Raw genomic sequence first — 16504 nt, forward strand, 5'->3', positions numbered from 1 at the left:
GTAGGCAGAGCAGCAGGCAGAGGGAGAGAGAGAAGCAGGCTCCCTGCCGAGCAAGGAGCCAATGCAGGACTCGATCCCAGGACCCTGGGATCATGACCCAAGCCGAAGGCAACCGCTTAACCCACTGAGCCTCCCAGGCGTCCCCCCCACCACTGCCTTTCAAACTGTCTCCTGTCTCCCACTGTGCTGGCGGCTCAACGCTGGTACACGGTTACAGAAAACCTGGGGCCTCCATGACCACTGTGCCAGCAGCCAGAGACAAGGCTCTAAGAAAATGGCACCTGCCCACTTCCGCCACCCACAGGAGAGCATCTAATTGGCTGAGCCGAGTTCACTGTCATTATCCTTGCTGCAGGGAAGTCTGAGAGATGTAGTTTTTAACTCAAACATACAATACAGAAGGCACCCTAGAGGGAGGTGGGGATGGCTGCTGGGTACTACTATCTAGCTCCCATCCTTCCCTCCTTGACAGGCAGCCATACAATTTGGGAACCGAACATCAGCTTAAGGGGTGGTCTGGATCGGTTGAAGAGTAATCCTGTCCCCCGTGGGCTGATAAATGGGTCTCTGACTCAATTCTGGCCAATGAAGCTTGAGGAGAGGGTCACTGGAATCTTTCAGGAAAGTTCACTTCTCCTTCTTCTTTAAGAGAAAGGAAGCCAAGTCTCTCTTCTCCCTGAACTTGAACGGGAAGCATATCATCTTGTGACCAAGAAGGCAACCAGCCTTAGCCTGATGCCCACACCCTGGACAGCAAAGCAAAGGGACGGAAAATGCCCACATCCCAGATGACATCCCAGAGTGCCGAAAAAACTGCCCTAAAGCGCATTTGGTATGCTGCCTCAAGACTTCATGATGTGTGACCTGAGTGTCTTTACTGTTTAAGTCAGCTGGACCAGGCCTGCTACCCATGACCCTTAGCAACTCAACTGGCCACACATTCCAGGCTGCTTTTCATGGTTCTCTCAGGGCCCTGCATGACTCAACTCTGGTTTTCCTCATACCTGTCTGGCTGCTCCACCTAGCGTCTTGGCGGACTTATGTTCCTACACCCAAGGAAGGAACCCTGTTCCTGTTCCTTCTTGTATCCTTTGCATTCCACAAGGTTCTCTCCTAGACTCTCCTCCTCTCACTGTACTCTCGTGAAACCCACAGCTTCCATTTCCACCCATAGGCGGATTAGCAGATTTACATTTTCAGTTCTAACCTCCTCTCCAAGCCGCAAATCCGTATCTGCCTGCAGGCCACCTCCTCTTCGATATCCCAAAGGCACAGACTAGCCAAATCTGAGGCTACGATGTGCTTCCCCCACCTCCATGGATACCACCAGCACCCATCCAGTCTTGCAGCCCAAAAACCCAGAAGTCATCTCTCCCACCTCTGTCTCCCCATCCTAGCATCCAGTCTGACACCAGCTCCTGCTGTTGTTCCTCTCCATGTTCTCAGTCCCCATCCCAGTCCACAGCTCCCATCATCTCTTCCCTGGACCAGCCTTCTCACGGGTCTCTCTGGATCCATTCTGCCTCCCCCACCTCTTCCTCTCTTCACAGCAGCAACAGGGTTCTTTTTAAAAATGCAGGATTTTTTTTCTGATCATATCACTACCACCACCCCCACTTCCCTGCTGAAAACACTTCAATGTCTTCCTCTGGAGGGAGAGAGGGAGTGGAACACACTTAGGGTGACTTTTAAAGCCTTCTCTGGTGTGGCTCTTTGCATCATTTCAGCTGAATCTTCAACTATGAGACCAGGTACCTCTTTTCCACAGTTTTACTCTCTCCTGCCACAGGGCCTTTGCATAAATTGTTCTCTCCACCAGTAATATATACTCCATCTGCACCACCGTCACTACCACCCTTACTAGTTAGTGCCTTTTCCATCCTTCATCTCCCCTCAAGGGGTCACATGCTGTTTATCTGCAGCACTTACCATCAGTGTACACTTTTCCATTAATCCATGTGATTATTTGGTCATCATCTGTCTCCTCCGCTAGACTGTAAACTTCATGAGACTGAGAGCAAAGAGTCTTTTTGCTCATCACTAAATCCTCTAGATCTAGCACAATGCCTAGCCAATAGCAGATGAATGATAATTATTTTTTAATGAACTATATACATTTAAGTCATAATCAATAATGGTGGCTTATGCTTTAAAAAAAAAAATTGTCTCTGTCCCTCATGGCCATAGCTGATTGGTTCAAATGTGGGCCTCTGGCTAGAATTTGGAAATTTCCTGTCTTCATCTCTCTGAGTCATAAGACCAGCTAGCTACTCATCATTATCCCTTCTCTCTTTCCTTGGTAAGAGCACTCCAATTTTAGCTAAGCACACTGCCACATGGAATGAAAACTACATATCCCAGCTGCCTTTGTGGCCAGGGGTGGCCATGGGACCAACTTCTGACCAAACACATGCCAGGAAAAGTGTTACATGGGACTTCTGAGACAGCCCCCTAAAAGGGGGGAGGGTCGTGTCCTCTTGCTTTTCCATGTTTCTACCCCCTTTCAGGAGGGCACTTCAGCCTCTTTTCCAGAAGGTGACTTTGAGAGTAAAAGCCTGACTCTAAAAGGATGGAGAAGACAGATAGAAAGGGTCTGTGCCCCCAGCAACCATGAAGCCACCACCCAACCCCAGATTTCCTGTTTCCAGACTGTTTTCCATGAAAGGTTACACCTTAGTGTATTTTAAACCTCTCTTGTCAGGCTTCTCTTGCTAAAAGCCAAATATAATCCCCACTGACAGCCACGTTCCTGTCATGTGGAGGTAATCCCTCTGCCAAGTGAGGGACACAGTCTCTGAACCCACTTTTCCCTGAGGCCCAGATTCACCTTGCTGTCAAGAGAGCCAAATGTCCCCATTTTCATTAAGCTAATTCACATTGGCTTTCCTCACTTGCAAACAAGAATCTTGGCTAATACATTGAGATGAGTCTAGAAGTGCAAGCACGGAGAGACCTTCAAGATCTATTATTAATTCAAGATGTAATCAAATGGCTCATATTTGTTGAGCCTTTACAGCATGTTGGGCACTCTTCTAAGGACCTTACCTACATCATCTGTTTTCATTCTTCCAACAACCCTACGAATTAGGTGCCCTTCTTTTGGCCATGTTGCAGGTTAGGAAACTGAGGCACAGACAGATGACTGGCCCCAGGTCATGCATCTAGCAAGAGATGGGTCATTTTAACCCAGGTAAGGGGAAGAACTCTTGGGGATGACCTGTGAAACTGCCCCTTTGCCCTAGTTTTGCCCCCTTGTCTCCCTCCTCCCCCCCAGCCCTGGTAGCAGAGCCGGAGACTTGAGTGCAGGCCATTCCTCTGGGAGGTGATTCCAGGAACCAGGAGCAAGAAGAATAAGACAGAGCGGGTGTTAGTGAGCTTACCACTGCAACAACATGGCTGGGGACTGCTGGTCTTTAAAAGGGGTCTGGAAAGTTCCAAATGGTCTGGAACACCTCTCACAATTGTCCGCCCGTGACAATGGAAAACTGGCTTTACTCACCAGCTCTTGTCCCCATCAGTGAACACCCTAACATCTCTGGAATGTGCTTGTGAAGGAGCAAAGCTCCCACAGGGAAGGAAAATGTGAATGACACAGGGGCTGGGGCTGAGAAGCCAGCAGAGCTTGGACAGCACCTCCCACCACAACATCCGTGGAAATCAAAGGTGGGCCGAGAGGACTGGACACTGACACCCAGGCTTTTACTCCCCACTCTCCTCATCAACAAACCTCACATCTGTCCGGATGTCCACCCACCCCTGAGCGCCTCCAGGTGGCTCAAAGGAGGCTGACCTCAGGGGTGTGGCTGACTGGTCTCCTCTGGGCAAACCCCAGTCATCCCAGTGGGTGACAGGCTCCAGCACCCATGCTTAAACAGCTCAGACACGGCCTGTCCCTGGAGAACATAATTAACCCTGACTCAAGTGTTCCCAATCAGAATGGAGAGAAAAGCTTTAATTCCATCATTGCTGGAAGGAAGTGGGTGAGGGGTCTCTCTTCTGGATGTGAACTGCTCTGGACTGAGTTTGTGTCCCCCTAAAATTCATATGTGGAAGCCTAATCCTCAGTGAGATGGCATGTGGAGGTGGGAGGCAGGGCCCTCATGAATGTGATGAGTGTCCCTACAGGCAGAGCCCAGAGAGCTCCTCGACCTTCCCCCACAGGAGAGGAGCGAGAAGACAGCAGTCTGTGAACCAGGAAGAGGTTCACCACTCCTTGATCTCAGACTTCCGGCCCCCAAGACTGTGGAAAATAAATGTTTATTGTGTAAGCAACCCCAGTCTATGGTATTTTGGTATAATGCCCCAAGCTAAGACATAAGCGGGGAAGGAGGTTGCCGCAGTTGGCGCCGGCAGTCATCTTGTGACAAGGAGAAGCAGTTGAGGTGTGAAGCTGCTTCAAGACCCCACGGAGAGGGGGTTTCTTCAGCAGGCACTGAAGCTGCAGAGGACAGAGGCAAAGTTTCTGTCTAAAATAAGAACAAGAAACTCAAGGGTTGGTAGAAATGACAAAGAGAAGATGAAGAGGAAAACAGAAAGAGAGAATGGACCAAGCAACATGGCAGGATCCTGGACGTAGAAATGGACAAGAGCATTTCAGGGGTGGGGGAATCTAAAATGTAATGTTCCTTTTTTTTTTTTTTAAGATTTTATTTATTCAACAGACAGAGATCACAAGTAGGCAGAGAGGCAAGCAGAGAGAGAGGAAGAGAAGCAGGCTCGCTGCAGAGCAGGGAACCTGATGTAGGGCTCGATCCCAGGACCCCGGAATCATGACCTGAGCTGAAGGCAGAGGCATTAACCCACTGAGCCACCCATGCACTCTGTAATGTTCCTTTTATGGCACAGAAATCCTTTCCTCTTCCCAAACACTCAGAAAAGTCGTCCATAGACCCAAATGCCTGCTGAATGAAATTCTTTGTCAAAAATGGAAGGGGAGGAGTAGAGAGCCCAGGGGCAGGATGGGGAGAGCAGGTAGTCAGAGACTTTAGCTGCAGACAACAAACCTGGACTCTGGCTGGTGTGGACAGAAAAGGAATTTATTGATGTCCTGCCCCTAATTCCCTTGGACCACCTCTGAGTTCACACTGTAAGCAGGCAGCTTCACCTTCTGGGTCCTCAGATGATGCCTTAGTTTGAGCACAGAACAGCCAGTCGAGGGGGAAGTGTAACTACCTCAGGCCACCCTCCACCAATGAAGGACAGGAGTCAGTGAATAAATACCCAGCCCCTGTCCCTCGGGGGGACAATTCTGATGCACGATGCATAATGCTTCTTCAGAGAAGCCCTAGCAGGAGTGAGCCCCACTTGCCCACCACGTTAACCTGCTCATCAGCGTACCCTTTATTGGCATTTCTCCCTTCCCCAGTACTTCCTGACATCGCCTCCTACAGTGATGTGTGTTCCAAAGATGGCCACAACAACACCTCCCACCCACAAGCTCTTTTAGAACCTTGCTATTCCTTCCATCAAGAGACGGAGTTTCTGTCCCCTTCCCTTAAGCTGGGCGGGGGGGGAACACTTGTGACAGCTCCCTCAAATAGAACACTGCAGAAATGATGCTATATGACTTCTAAGACGAGACTGGAAAAGGCCATGAAGTTTCTGCCAGGTTCTCTTAGGACACTCACTCTTAGAAGCCAGCCACCATGCTATGTGGAAGCCCAGGCCACACGGAGAGGCCACATATGGGCGTCCCTACACCTACTGACCAGGCAGTACCATCCAACAGATAAGTAACGGAAGTCACCTCCAGATGCTTCCAGCCCCAGCCATCAAGTCACTCCCCACTGTTGAGTCACCTGGATGATGGCCCAGACATTGTGGAGAAGAGACAATCCGTCCCCACTGTGCTCTGTCTGAATTCTTGACCCACAGACTCTGGGGGGATAGTAAAGTGATTATTTTATGCCTCTACATTTTGGAGTGGTTGGTTCTACAGCAGTAATAACTGGAACTTTCTCCAAATAAACTACCTGCACACAGTCCCTGTCTCTGCGTCTACTTTTGGGGGAATCCAAACGAAAACACAAGGATATTGCATAGATGTCAGAACCTCTCCAACTTCCAGTCCTAGGCTTCCATTGGCCCCCGTGGAAGGTCCTTCATCTTACCTCCAGGGAGAGGCTTGTCTCCATCATTGGTGAAAGGACAGATGGGCCAGTATAAAGGAATGCTGTTTGGGCAGGTCTGACCAGATCCTCTCTCCTCCATCTACACCACCAGGGCAACTGCCCCCCAACACAGTTCTGAGAGTGGGGAAAGAAGGTTCCCCACAGGAAAACTAGGCTACAGTTAGCTTTGGGGCAGGGTGTTTTTGGGTTTTGGGGGGTTTTTTTTTTGGATTTTTTGTTTGTTTGTTTAAGATTTGTTTGAGAGACAGCATGAATGTGCAAGGGGAGAGACAGAGGGAGAGAGAGAGAGAATCCCAAGCAGACTCCCTGCTGAGTGTGGAGAGCCTGCCTGCTCCCAGGGGCTGGATCTCATGATCCTGAGATCATGACCTGAGCCAAAATCAAGAGTTGGATGCTTAACTGACTGGGCCACCCAGGCACCCCCAGACCTTGCTAGTTCTGCTCAGCAATCAGGGACCATGAACTTCAGGGGACAATAGACCCTCCTGAGCACAGAAGGTAGTGCCAACTAACCTAAGCCAATTATGTTTATTCCACTCCCCTTGCCAAGGATCATTTTGAGCACGGATAGGTGATATAATTCTTGCCAAAGAGATATGAGTAAAAGGCTCTTGGGCAGGGAGTGGAGGGGTAAGGAATAATTGGTTAAGCTTTCTTCACTCTTAAAAAGAAGCACAAAGGGATGTCCCAAGTTCTGCTCTGAAAGTTGTTGTACAGCGATGTGATGCTCGGTGCTACAGCAGCCATCTTGGGACTGCAAGGGGGCAAGCTCTAGGATTAAAATCCAGAACACAGAGGATGAAAAACTAAGAACCTGCTGCCTACAATGGCAGATGGGACGTTATACAAAGCACGGATCACTTATACAAACCTTCACAATTCACACCCATACCAACTTTGGGTGACAGGCAGTATTGCTCATCAGAAAGGGTTATGAGTTCAGGTACGGAAAGTATCAGTAACTAGCCCATGTCGCAGCCTCCCCTCCCGACAGTGGGTACCATCTCTGGCTTTCTCCAGCTAAGAGGGTGACAGGCATTCCCATGCAGATGCCAACCAGGGTGAAGAGGAGGAAAACCAAACCAAATAAACCTATATTTACCAGATATGGCTGTTTTCAACCAGGTGTGATGCTGTCCAACCTCCTTGCCTTTGTTCAAGCTGTGCTTGTGTCTGGAACGTCCTTCATGTCTACTACCTTCCATTCAACACTAACCAAGTGCCACGTACCTTTCTAAACCCTAAGTGTGTTACTCTCATTTACTCCCCCTGGCAATCCAGAGAAGAAACTGAGGCAAGAGAAGGTGAGTTACCCCCCACCCACGCGCACACACAAACGCACGCACACCCTCTCAAGTCACATGATTTAGTAGGTGGTGGAGTCAGGATTCAAATCCATGCCATTTAAGCGACTCCAAAGCCTACACCTGCTTCTTTCCTCTCCCTTTCCAGGACCAAGCCACTTTCCTCTCCCCAGGGAGTCTTTCCTCAGGCTCTCAGTCAAATAGGGCCTCTCCTTCAGCACTCTGGGTGTTCATGATAAAACCAGTCACTTTCCTTGGTTACTGGTCTTGGAAGCACGGATTTGTCCCCCACTCTGCCCTCCATCAGCCATCATCTCCAAATGTTCCACCATCTCCCCACACCTTCTTAACAGAAGAGGACGCTGAGGCTCAGAGAGGTTAAGCAACTTGCCTGAGACCACACAGCTAGGAAGTGGCCAAATGGGATCCAAACCCTGGCAAATCCGTGCCAAAGTCCTAATGTTGCCATAGAGGCTGATAAACACATGGAATTTAAACCAGGAGCCTCTGCCTACCTCCCCTTGGCCCCAGAGGATGCTGGGTGCTGAACCTGGGCCTCAGAGGACTTTGAATGGGAGAGACTGGGGCTGGCACTCAGCATGTCTGGACCCAAGGCACCACCACCCACCCCACCCCACCCACTCCGCAGCCTCAGTGTCCACATCTGTAAGCTGGGTTATAGGCTCAGATGGCTTTCATTTTCAGCTGCCCTGCCTTGGACAAGCAGGTCAATAATTCTGTCCCTAAAACCTACGTCTTAGTGGTGCTATGAGGACGCGATGTGTGCATGTTTAGGGCCGTGCCCACACATTGTCAGCAGCAGTCCAGAAGGCTCCCTGTGACGGTTACTTTGGCTGAAAAGAGGCAGCCAGCAGTGAGGTACAGAATGTACTTTGAAGTGAGACACCCTGGATTTGAACCCTGCCTGGCTCAGCCACTTATTAGCTCCGTTGACCTGGGGCGAATCACTTAAAGCTCACTGTGCCTCAGTCTTCCCATCTGTAAAAGGGGAATAATAATTACACTTATCTCGCGGGGTTGTTTGGAGACTGAAATAAGTTAATATACACACAAAGGCTTCCAAACAGCGCCTGACAACACCGAATCGTAGTTTTAAATCACCTCCTTGGCTCTTCCAGCTACTGCTCCGACGCACGGCCGGGGCAGCCCAGCACCGCGGGTTTTGCCAACTCATCCTCGCTGGGCAGGTCCGGCCGCCCCTCCCCGCCCCCCACTCGTCCCCGCCCCTGCCCCCGCCCCCGCCCCCGCCGGGGGCCTGAGTCACCAGGGCCTCCGCGTCAGCCGCGCCCCTCCCGCCCCACAACCTGCGGACTCACCCTGAGTCAGCCCGCCCGGGCGCTTCCACTGCGGGACGCGCGGCGCGGTGGAGGGGAGGCTGCGGGGCGCCCCCCGGCGGACAGCCCGAGTCCCGCGCCGGCCGCCCCGCGCAGGCCGCGGGGAGCGCGGGGCAGGACCACTCCCGGGTGGAGGAGACGCGCGCTCGCCCCGGCTGCCGCCCCCGCCGCCTGCGCGGAGTGGTACGGCCCGGCCCGGGTTAAAGCTCGCGGGCGGCGCGGCGGCGGCGGCGGTGGCGGCGGCAGCTGGCGGCGGAGGAGCAATGGGGCTGCGCGCGGGAGGAGCACTGGGCAGGGCCGGGGCCGGGATCGGCCGAGGGGCGCCTGGGGGACTCGGGCCCAGCGGCGGCGCGCAGGGCGGCAGCATCCATTCGGGCTGCATCGTCGCGGTGCACAACGTGCCGCTGAGCGTGCTCATCCGGCCGCTGCCGTCCGTGCTGGACCCGGCCAAGGTGCAGAGCCTCGTGGACACGATCCGGGTGAGGCCCGGGGAGGCGGACCGGAGGGAGGGCTCCGCAGGAGGGAGGTCACACTGGACGCGAGACCGCACTGGTTCCTGGCGCTGCGCCGGAGCCCGGCATTTGCTGTGTGACCTTGAGCAAGGGGCTGGTCTTCTCTGGACCTCTGTTTCCTCTATTGGACTGGCAGGAGATTGGTGGAGATAATTTAAAAAACGATCGCTAACTCTATTTATAAAGATAGCCCTTGCAGTGCCCAGGGGCTGTTTCAAGTGCCTAAGCTTCATGCCAGCCCTGTGAGGTAGATGCTACTACTACCCCTCTTTCACAGACGAGGAAACTGAGGCACGGGAGGATTTTTTTTTTTTTTTCTCCTTTAAGTAACTTGTCCAAGGTTAGGTAGTTTGAAAGTGGCAGAGTGGCTCCAGCGCCCAGCTGCATGGCCACCACACTCTGGAGTTAAGCCGTGCTGTCATTTCTGGCAGTCACAGTCCGTGGCAGTGGGACTGGACATGTCATGCCTGCTGGGAGGCCCTTGCTGGAACTGGACCTGGGAGAGGACAGGGGTTAGCCTCATTATTGAGGGAGAGTGTTGAAGAATGGGGAAGTGATCCTGGCAGGAACTTTATGGGGGAAAAGAACGTGTGTCCGCTTAGGCCTGCATGGGATCACGTCACCTTTCCCCATCAGACCCTTGGTGGCTCTGTGAGACTCCCAAGTCCCCTCCGGACCTCTCTGCAGCTCCCCAGAATGGTGTTCAGCCCTAGGGTTTGTACCACTGTACCTTTTGCCAGGAACTGCTGCCCCAGATAGCCACAGGGCCTGCTCGCTCTCTTGGTTCAGGCCTCTGCCCCCTCTCTGCCCTTGCTAACACTGTCCTGGCCTCTCAAGATTTCCCCTAGAACCCGAGCTATTTCTCCATAAAGCACTTCTGTCCACCTGACTTATAGATTTGTGTTTTATTGTCTGTCTTCCCCACCTCAGGTCAACTGCACAAGAGCAGGGACTTTGGTCATATCCTGGCTGTTTCCTCAGCACTGACTAGCGTGATGTCTGGCTTTTCCTGGAGGATCCACCCCTGAGCCTTTGCACAGGCTTCCCCCACCCGCCCTGCCAGGAACTCTTCCATCTCTTCTTTACTGTTTCTAACTCCTTCTTGGTCTTGCTGTCCCAGTGTCAGTGTCTTCCCTGACGCCCCCTACCGGGTTAGACACCTGCATGCTCCCCAGCACAGCTCTGATCCCACTGGGTTTGAATGGCCTGTTTAGACACCTGTCTTCCATGCTTGAACCATATGCCAAGTGAGGGCAAGAACCAAGCCTGTCTTTGCTTAACCATATGTATTCATTTTCTATGGCAACTGTAACAAATTACCAGGAACCAGTGGCTTAAAACGATACAAATGTATTAGTTCATAATTCTATAATTCAGAAGTCCAAAATGTGTCTCAGGGGGCTAACATCAAGGTGTCAGCACGGGCCGCATTCCTTCTGGAGGCTTTTGGGGAGAATCCCTTTCCTTGCCTTTCCCAGCTTCTAGTTCTTTGGCTCATGGCTTCTTTCCCCCATCTTCAAAGCCAGCGACATCAGACCTCCTCTTTTGCCTTTTCCATTTTCAGGGATGCCAGTGATTACATTCAGCCCATCTGGATAACCCAGAATAATCTCTCTGTCTCAGAACCTTAACTTCATTCCATCTGCAAAGTCCCCTTTACCTTCCCAGGCTCCAGGGATTAGGATGTGGACATTCTGGGGGGCCATGACTCCACCCACCCACCACTGTCCCCACGGTGCCCAGCACAAGGCCTGTCCAGCACCGGCCCCTTGTTCATACCCCGCTCCCGGACAGGCTGTGCTCTGTGCCTCACAGGCATCAGCTCCGTGACTCCTCACCTGCAGCCCCATCGAGCATCCGCACCCATTTTACAGATAAGGAGTGGTGCTCAGAGCGCTGAGCCCATTTGCTCTGGGTGTCCGGCGGCTCAGCGGAGGAGCTGAAATTTAGATGCAGTTGTTTTGGGGTCCAGAGTCCCCTCCTGTCCCTACTGGGCCTTACTGTTTACTCATCATTTCTGGAATAAATGGATAAATGAATCCATCAAATAAGCATAATAAAAGAGAACCCCGGGAGGGGGCTGCCTGGTGGCTCAGTGGGTTAAGCCTTTGCCTTCGGCTCAAGTCATGATCTCAGGGTCCTGGGATCGAGTCCTGCATTGGGCTCTCTGCTCAGCAGGGAGCCTGCTTCCCCCTCTCTGTCTCTGCCTGCCTCTCTGCCCACTTGTGATCTCTTCTCTCTGTCAAATAAATAAATAAAATCTTCAAAAAAAAAAAAAGGCGAACCCATGGGCCAGTGGCGGGAAGCCTTCTAGGCAGCTCTCGCCTAATGTGGTCTCCCCACTGTGCTCCATCCCCTACCCCACCCTACCTCAGGCTTTAGCCACCCTGTACCTGGCTGCTTAGGCCCCTAACAGGAAGTCAACCTAGATTCTCTTCTTTCTCTTCTCACATTCAGCCCTTCTGCCAGTCTTCTCAGAGTTGCCACCATGTTCCGAACCTGTCTGCCTCTCCCCGTCCTGTCCACATCCTCATCCAGGACCAGCATCTTCTACCGGATACCTTCGAAGGCCTCACCTTGGTTTCCCCTTTGTCCATCCCATCAAACTACTCTCTCATGACACCTTTCTAGAAGGGTCATCAAATCATGTCACCTTTTCACTGTTTAAAATACTCCAGGGCCAACCCACTGCTCTTAGAAACCAACCTGCACAGCGTGGCTCCTGCTGATGTTTCTGACCTCTTATACTCCTCAACGTCAAGTCCAGTATGATCACACTGGCCTCCTTGCCCTGCCTCCAGCATGGTGAACTTGTTCTGGCCTCAGGTCTTTCGCATTTGCTCTTCCCTCTGCCTGGAATGCTGTTCCCTCCAGTAGTGCAGAGCATACATTATTGAGCACTTTCCATGTGCCAAGCGTTGTTCAGAGTGCTTTACATATGTTAGTTCATGTAACTCAACAGCTCTTTGACATGGGTCTCCTGTCTTCGTCCCTATTTGATAGACGGGGCAGCAGAGGCACAGAGATTCATTGTCAAAGATCACGTACCAGTTAAGTAGCAGACCTGAGATTTGAACCTAGGCAGTCAGGGTCTGACTCTAAACATCCCACCTGTCTCTCTTCCCAGGCCGACTCCTCTGCGTTCAGTCTCTGCTTCCTTGTCACCTCAGAAAGGCCTCATGGACCCCTGGCCCTGGCCCATCAGCCTGTGTCACTGTCCTCATAGCATAGATCACTCCAACTTTCACTCTTTTCATTCCATCTGCCCCACTGGACTGGAGTCCCGTGAAGGCAGGGGCTGTGTCTGTCCCATTCTGCCTCTGCTTTATTCCCAGAGTCTAGAACAAGGCCAAACAGATAGTGTATATATGGTATAATAATAAACTGATAAATGTTTAACAACCTGGTCTCTAGGGGGAAAAAAGCCCTGATTGGTAGCATCTGCTCATTTCCCTGATGTAAATCACCATGGCTGATTTTCAAGCTACCAAGTTGATGAAAACCATCGCACAAAATTCCTGAATATTTAACAGTTGCCTCTCACAAGCCAGCGGGAGCTGGCAAATACCCTGTAGGAGCTCAGCACAGGTTAACGGAGTCTGCGTCGCAAACTGCCAAGCCTTGTGCCGTGCTCACTGACACTGTGCCCTCTTCTCCAGGAGGATCCAGACAGTGTCCCGCCTATTGACGTCCTCTGGATCAAAGGGGCCCAGGGCGGTGACTACTTCTACTCCTTCGGGGGCTGCCACCGCTATGCAGCCTACCAGCAGCTGCAGCGAGAGACCATCCCTGCCAAACTTGTCCAGTCCACCCTCTCGGACCTCAGGGTGTACCTGGGCGCATCTACCCCGGACTTACAATAGTGGCCTCCTAGGCACCACCCGACACTCCTAAGAGCCCAGAAGACACACCCAGCCTCTGGGGAGGCTGGACCATGCAGGAAGCAGTCAGGGGCGCCTTCTCTGTGCCCAGGGGGAGGTCTGACTCTGAGCACCTGTTTCACGAGCTGCAAGACCTTGGACTCGTTCCTGAACCATGTGGGAGCCCCAGATCCCACTGCTGTGGAAATGGGGTCCTGTCTTTGCCCTCGAGGTATTCTTGAGAGAATGAAAAGGAAAAGAAGATGGGTTTGGAGAGCCACCTGTTGTTCCTGGCTCCAGATTCCTGAGGACAAGGCTCCTATGTTTTCATCCGTGTATTTCCCATTATGTGGAACACGTTCAGCCACAAGTAAGGGAAAGCCTAGGTTACAGTGGCTTAAACAAAGAGAATTCTGGAGACAGGTGGTATTGGTTCTGTACCACCAGCGAAGGCAGGGCTCATATCTCTGATTCCTTTTGGTCTTCCCCCTCGTTGCTTGTTACTTCATGGTCCAAGATGGCTGCTATGCCTCCAGGAATCCTGGATGTGTTCAAGGAAGAAAGGTGTGGGGACTGGGGGGGGGGGGGGGGGTGGAGAATGGCCAAGCCAGTTGTCGACGTCTATCAGGAAGTCAGTCCTTTCTCAAAAGAGCTGTTTCCTGTTCTGTCCCCCTGCATATTTCTACTTAGGTCTCCTTGGCCCAGACCAGTCATTGCCACCCCTGGCTGCAAAGAAAGCTAAGATGGTAGGGAACAGAATTGTTATAATTAGTAGACCATTCATCTCCTGGGACTGACACACCACTTCCTAAAATAAAATTGGAATCCCACTACCAAGAGAGAAATAAGGAATTGTATACCGGTGAGTCTTTGCTGTGTAACAGACCATCTCCAGACGTGACCACTAAAAGCACGTTATTCATTTGCCTACAGTTCTATGGGTTTGCAATTGGGGCTGGGCACACTGGGACAGTTGTGCTGGTCGCGCCCAGTGTCACTCCCAAGGCTGCGCGCACTCAGCTGTTACCTCGGATAGGGCTGGATGGTCTAAGATGGCCCCACTCACTTGTCTGGCATTTGGCAGGCCTAAGGCTGGGTGACTCGGTCCTTGTCCATGCAGTCTCTCCGGCAGGTTTGCTCAGGCTGATAGACTTGGCTTCAGAATATCACGAGAGCAAAAGTAGAAGCTGTAAGGTTTCTTGGCCCAGAATTGGTACAACATCCCTTGCAAAGTTCTTTTGATCAGAGCAAATCCTACAGCTGGCCTGGATTCAAGGGGTGGCAAAATCATCTCTTACTGGGAGAAACCACAAAGAATTGGTGGCATGTTTTTCATCAATCACAAATGGTTGCATAGAGGCAAAATACCGTTTCTCTCTTTGCTCCGGGCCTTGATCTGACTGAGCTGAAGTCACTAAGACATTGTCCCGACCCTTAAATCTACGGGAGGAGGTGATAGGGCAGGTGGATCTCTCCCAGAGCCGGGCCTGGGCTCTACCAGGGGCATCTGTCATGGTCTGTGTGGAGAGATAGGGGTAGGCCAGATGAGACATTCCAAAGGGGTTTCTGGAAACAAGAGTCCTGGGTGAAGGGAAGAGTGACAGGGAGGGTGCAAAGTGACACAGGCCTTGCTCTCACTGTCCTGCTAAGGGAGCTCCGTCCCTGGATGTTTTCCAAGCCTCTGTTTCCCCAGCTTAGTAACCAAGACAACAGCTTTCCCACCCATTCTCTGTCCCAGGGAAAGATGACTGAGGTGACCAATTTAATGTAAATGAATGTCTTAAACGCAGCGTTATATCCAGGACATCGTTGGGAAAACTGGAGATCTGAATAAGGTCTGGATTTTACTTAATAATAACATACAAATGTCAGTCTCTTCATTTTGACAAATGTACATGTAAAAGGTAAAGCGATGGTGGGGTAGGCTGGGTGCAGAATTTGCACTCTTTACTCTCTTCGCAACTTTTCTGTAGATCAAAAATCACTTCCAAATAAAAGCTTATTTAATAAAAATGAGGGAGTGCAATTGCTTCAGACTGCCGGTTTAGGTTCTCAAACAGGTTTGCTAAAACACGGATGGCTGGGCCCTACCCCCAGAGTCTCTGATTTAGCAGGTCCGGAGTGGGGCTTGTGGATTTGCTCTTCTAAGGAGTTTCCAGAGCTGCTCCTGCTGCTGCTGTCCAGGAACCACAATGCAGACTGAGGCCATGATTTTCAAATATGGTGACACCCCCTCCACCCATATTGGGCTGAGTTACAGGATTAGCCCATGTTACAGGATTAGCTTGTGCACCCACCGGTTCATTGTAGGACATTGGACAAGCCCCTCCCTGGAGGTTTTTTCCGAGCTGTCAAATGGACTGTCTACCCCTGAGATTTGTACCAAGGGTCAGGAAGCTGAGGGCAGGTTTTGTAAACTGCCGTCATGAGATGCCACTGGTTCATGTGAGTGATTACCTCCTCCTGACCCACAGGTCTAGGGTACCAGAATGGTCGCCCCTTCCTGAAAAAGCTTTTCCTGCTTACAGGAAAGACCCAAGCAGGCAGCACCGGGGCCTACATCTAGACAGGGAGAGGGCAGTGCGAAACAGACTTGAAGTGGGAGGGATTGGTCATTCTTTTATTATTATAGGGTTTTTTTTTTTTTAAGATTTTATTTATTTATTTGACAGAGAGAGATCACAAGTAGGCAGAGAGGCAGGCAGAGAGAGAGGAAGGGAAGCAGGCTCCCTGCTGAGCAGAGAGCCTGATGCGGGGCTCCATCCCAGAATCCCAGGATCATGACCTGAGCCGAAGGCAGAGGCTTAACCCACTGAGCCACCCAGGCGCCCCTATATGGTTTTTTAAATTTAAATTCAATTCGCCAACAGAGAATACATCGTTAGTGCCGGTTGCAGATTTTGGTGATTTCATCAGTTACACACGCCACCCAGAGCTCATCATGTCATTGCCCTCGTTAATGCCCATCACCCAGTTACCCCATCCTCCCACCCACCTCCCCTCTAGCAACCCTGTTTGTTTCTTAGAGTTCTGAGTCTCTCATGGTTTGTCTCCCTCTCTGATTTCTTCCCGTCCAAGAGGAGTAGTGTTCTGAAACCCGCTGATGGCTCTCGGTGGAGGCTGGGAGCTGCATTTTTCTCTTGCGCCAGGAGGTGGCGCTGCTTTCTGGCCGGCCAGAGCGGGGCGGGGCCTCCAGACGGCAGAGCAAGTTCTGAGGGAAAGGGGTGGAGGGAAGGGCCTGGCTGCGAGGGAGGTGCATCAGGAGCCCAGAGAAGCCAAAGGCTTGAGGAGACCTGGCTGGGAGTTTTAGGTTCTATTTACCCTGTCCCCTACTGCTCTGTG

General features: G+C 51.7%; 1 protein-coding gene across 1 annotated transcript; it reads left to right on the plus strand.

Moving 5' to 3' along the window:
- Positions 1 to 8884: 8884 nt before the first annotated feature.
- SRXN1 (sulfiredoxin 1) lies at positions 8885 to 14010 on the plus strand. The gene is made up of 2 exons (XM_047746102.1): positions 8885 to 9269; positions 12962 to 14010. Exons 1-2 carry the CDS (start codon positions 9054 to 9056, stop codon positions 13163 to 13165), a joined length of 420 nt encoding a protein of 139 aa, XP_047602058.1. The 5' UTR covers positions 8885 to 9053; the 3' UTR covers positions 13166 to 14010.
- The last annotated feature ends 2494 nt before the right edge of the window (positions 14011 to 16504 follow it).

The sequence above is a fragment of the Lutra lutra genome, chromosome 9 (assembly GCF_902655055.1).
Source record: "Lutra lutra chromosome 9, mLutLut1.2, whole genome shotgun sequence".
Lineage (NCBI taxonomy): Eukaryota > Metazoa > Chordata > Mammalia > Carnivora > Mustelidae > Lutra > Lutra lutra.

What these genes read in the sequence shown, in the direction of transcription:
- SRXN1 (XM_047746102.1), top strand. Translation starts at nt 9,054, where the DNA reads ATGGGGCTGCGCGCGGGAGGAGCACTGGGCAGGGCCGGGGCCGGGATC. An exon ending in GCCTCGTGGACACGATCCGG is followed by an intron (nt 9,270 to 12,961) that starts GTGAGGCCCGGG and finishes CCTCTTCTCCAG; the next exon opens with GAGGATCCAGACAGTGTCCC.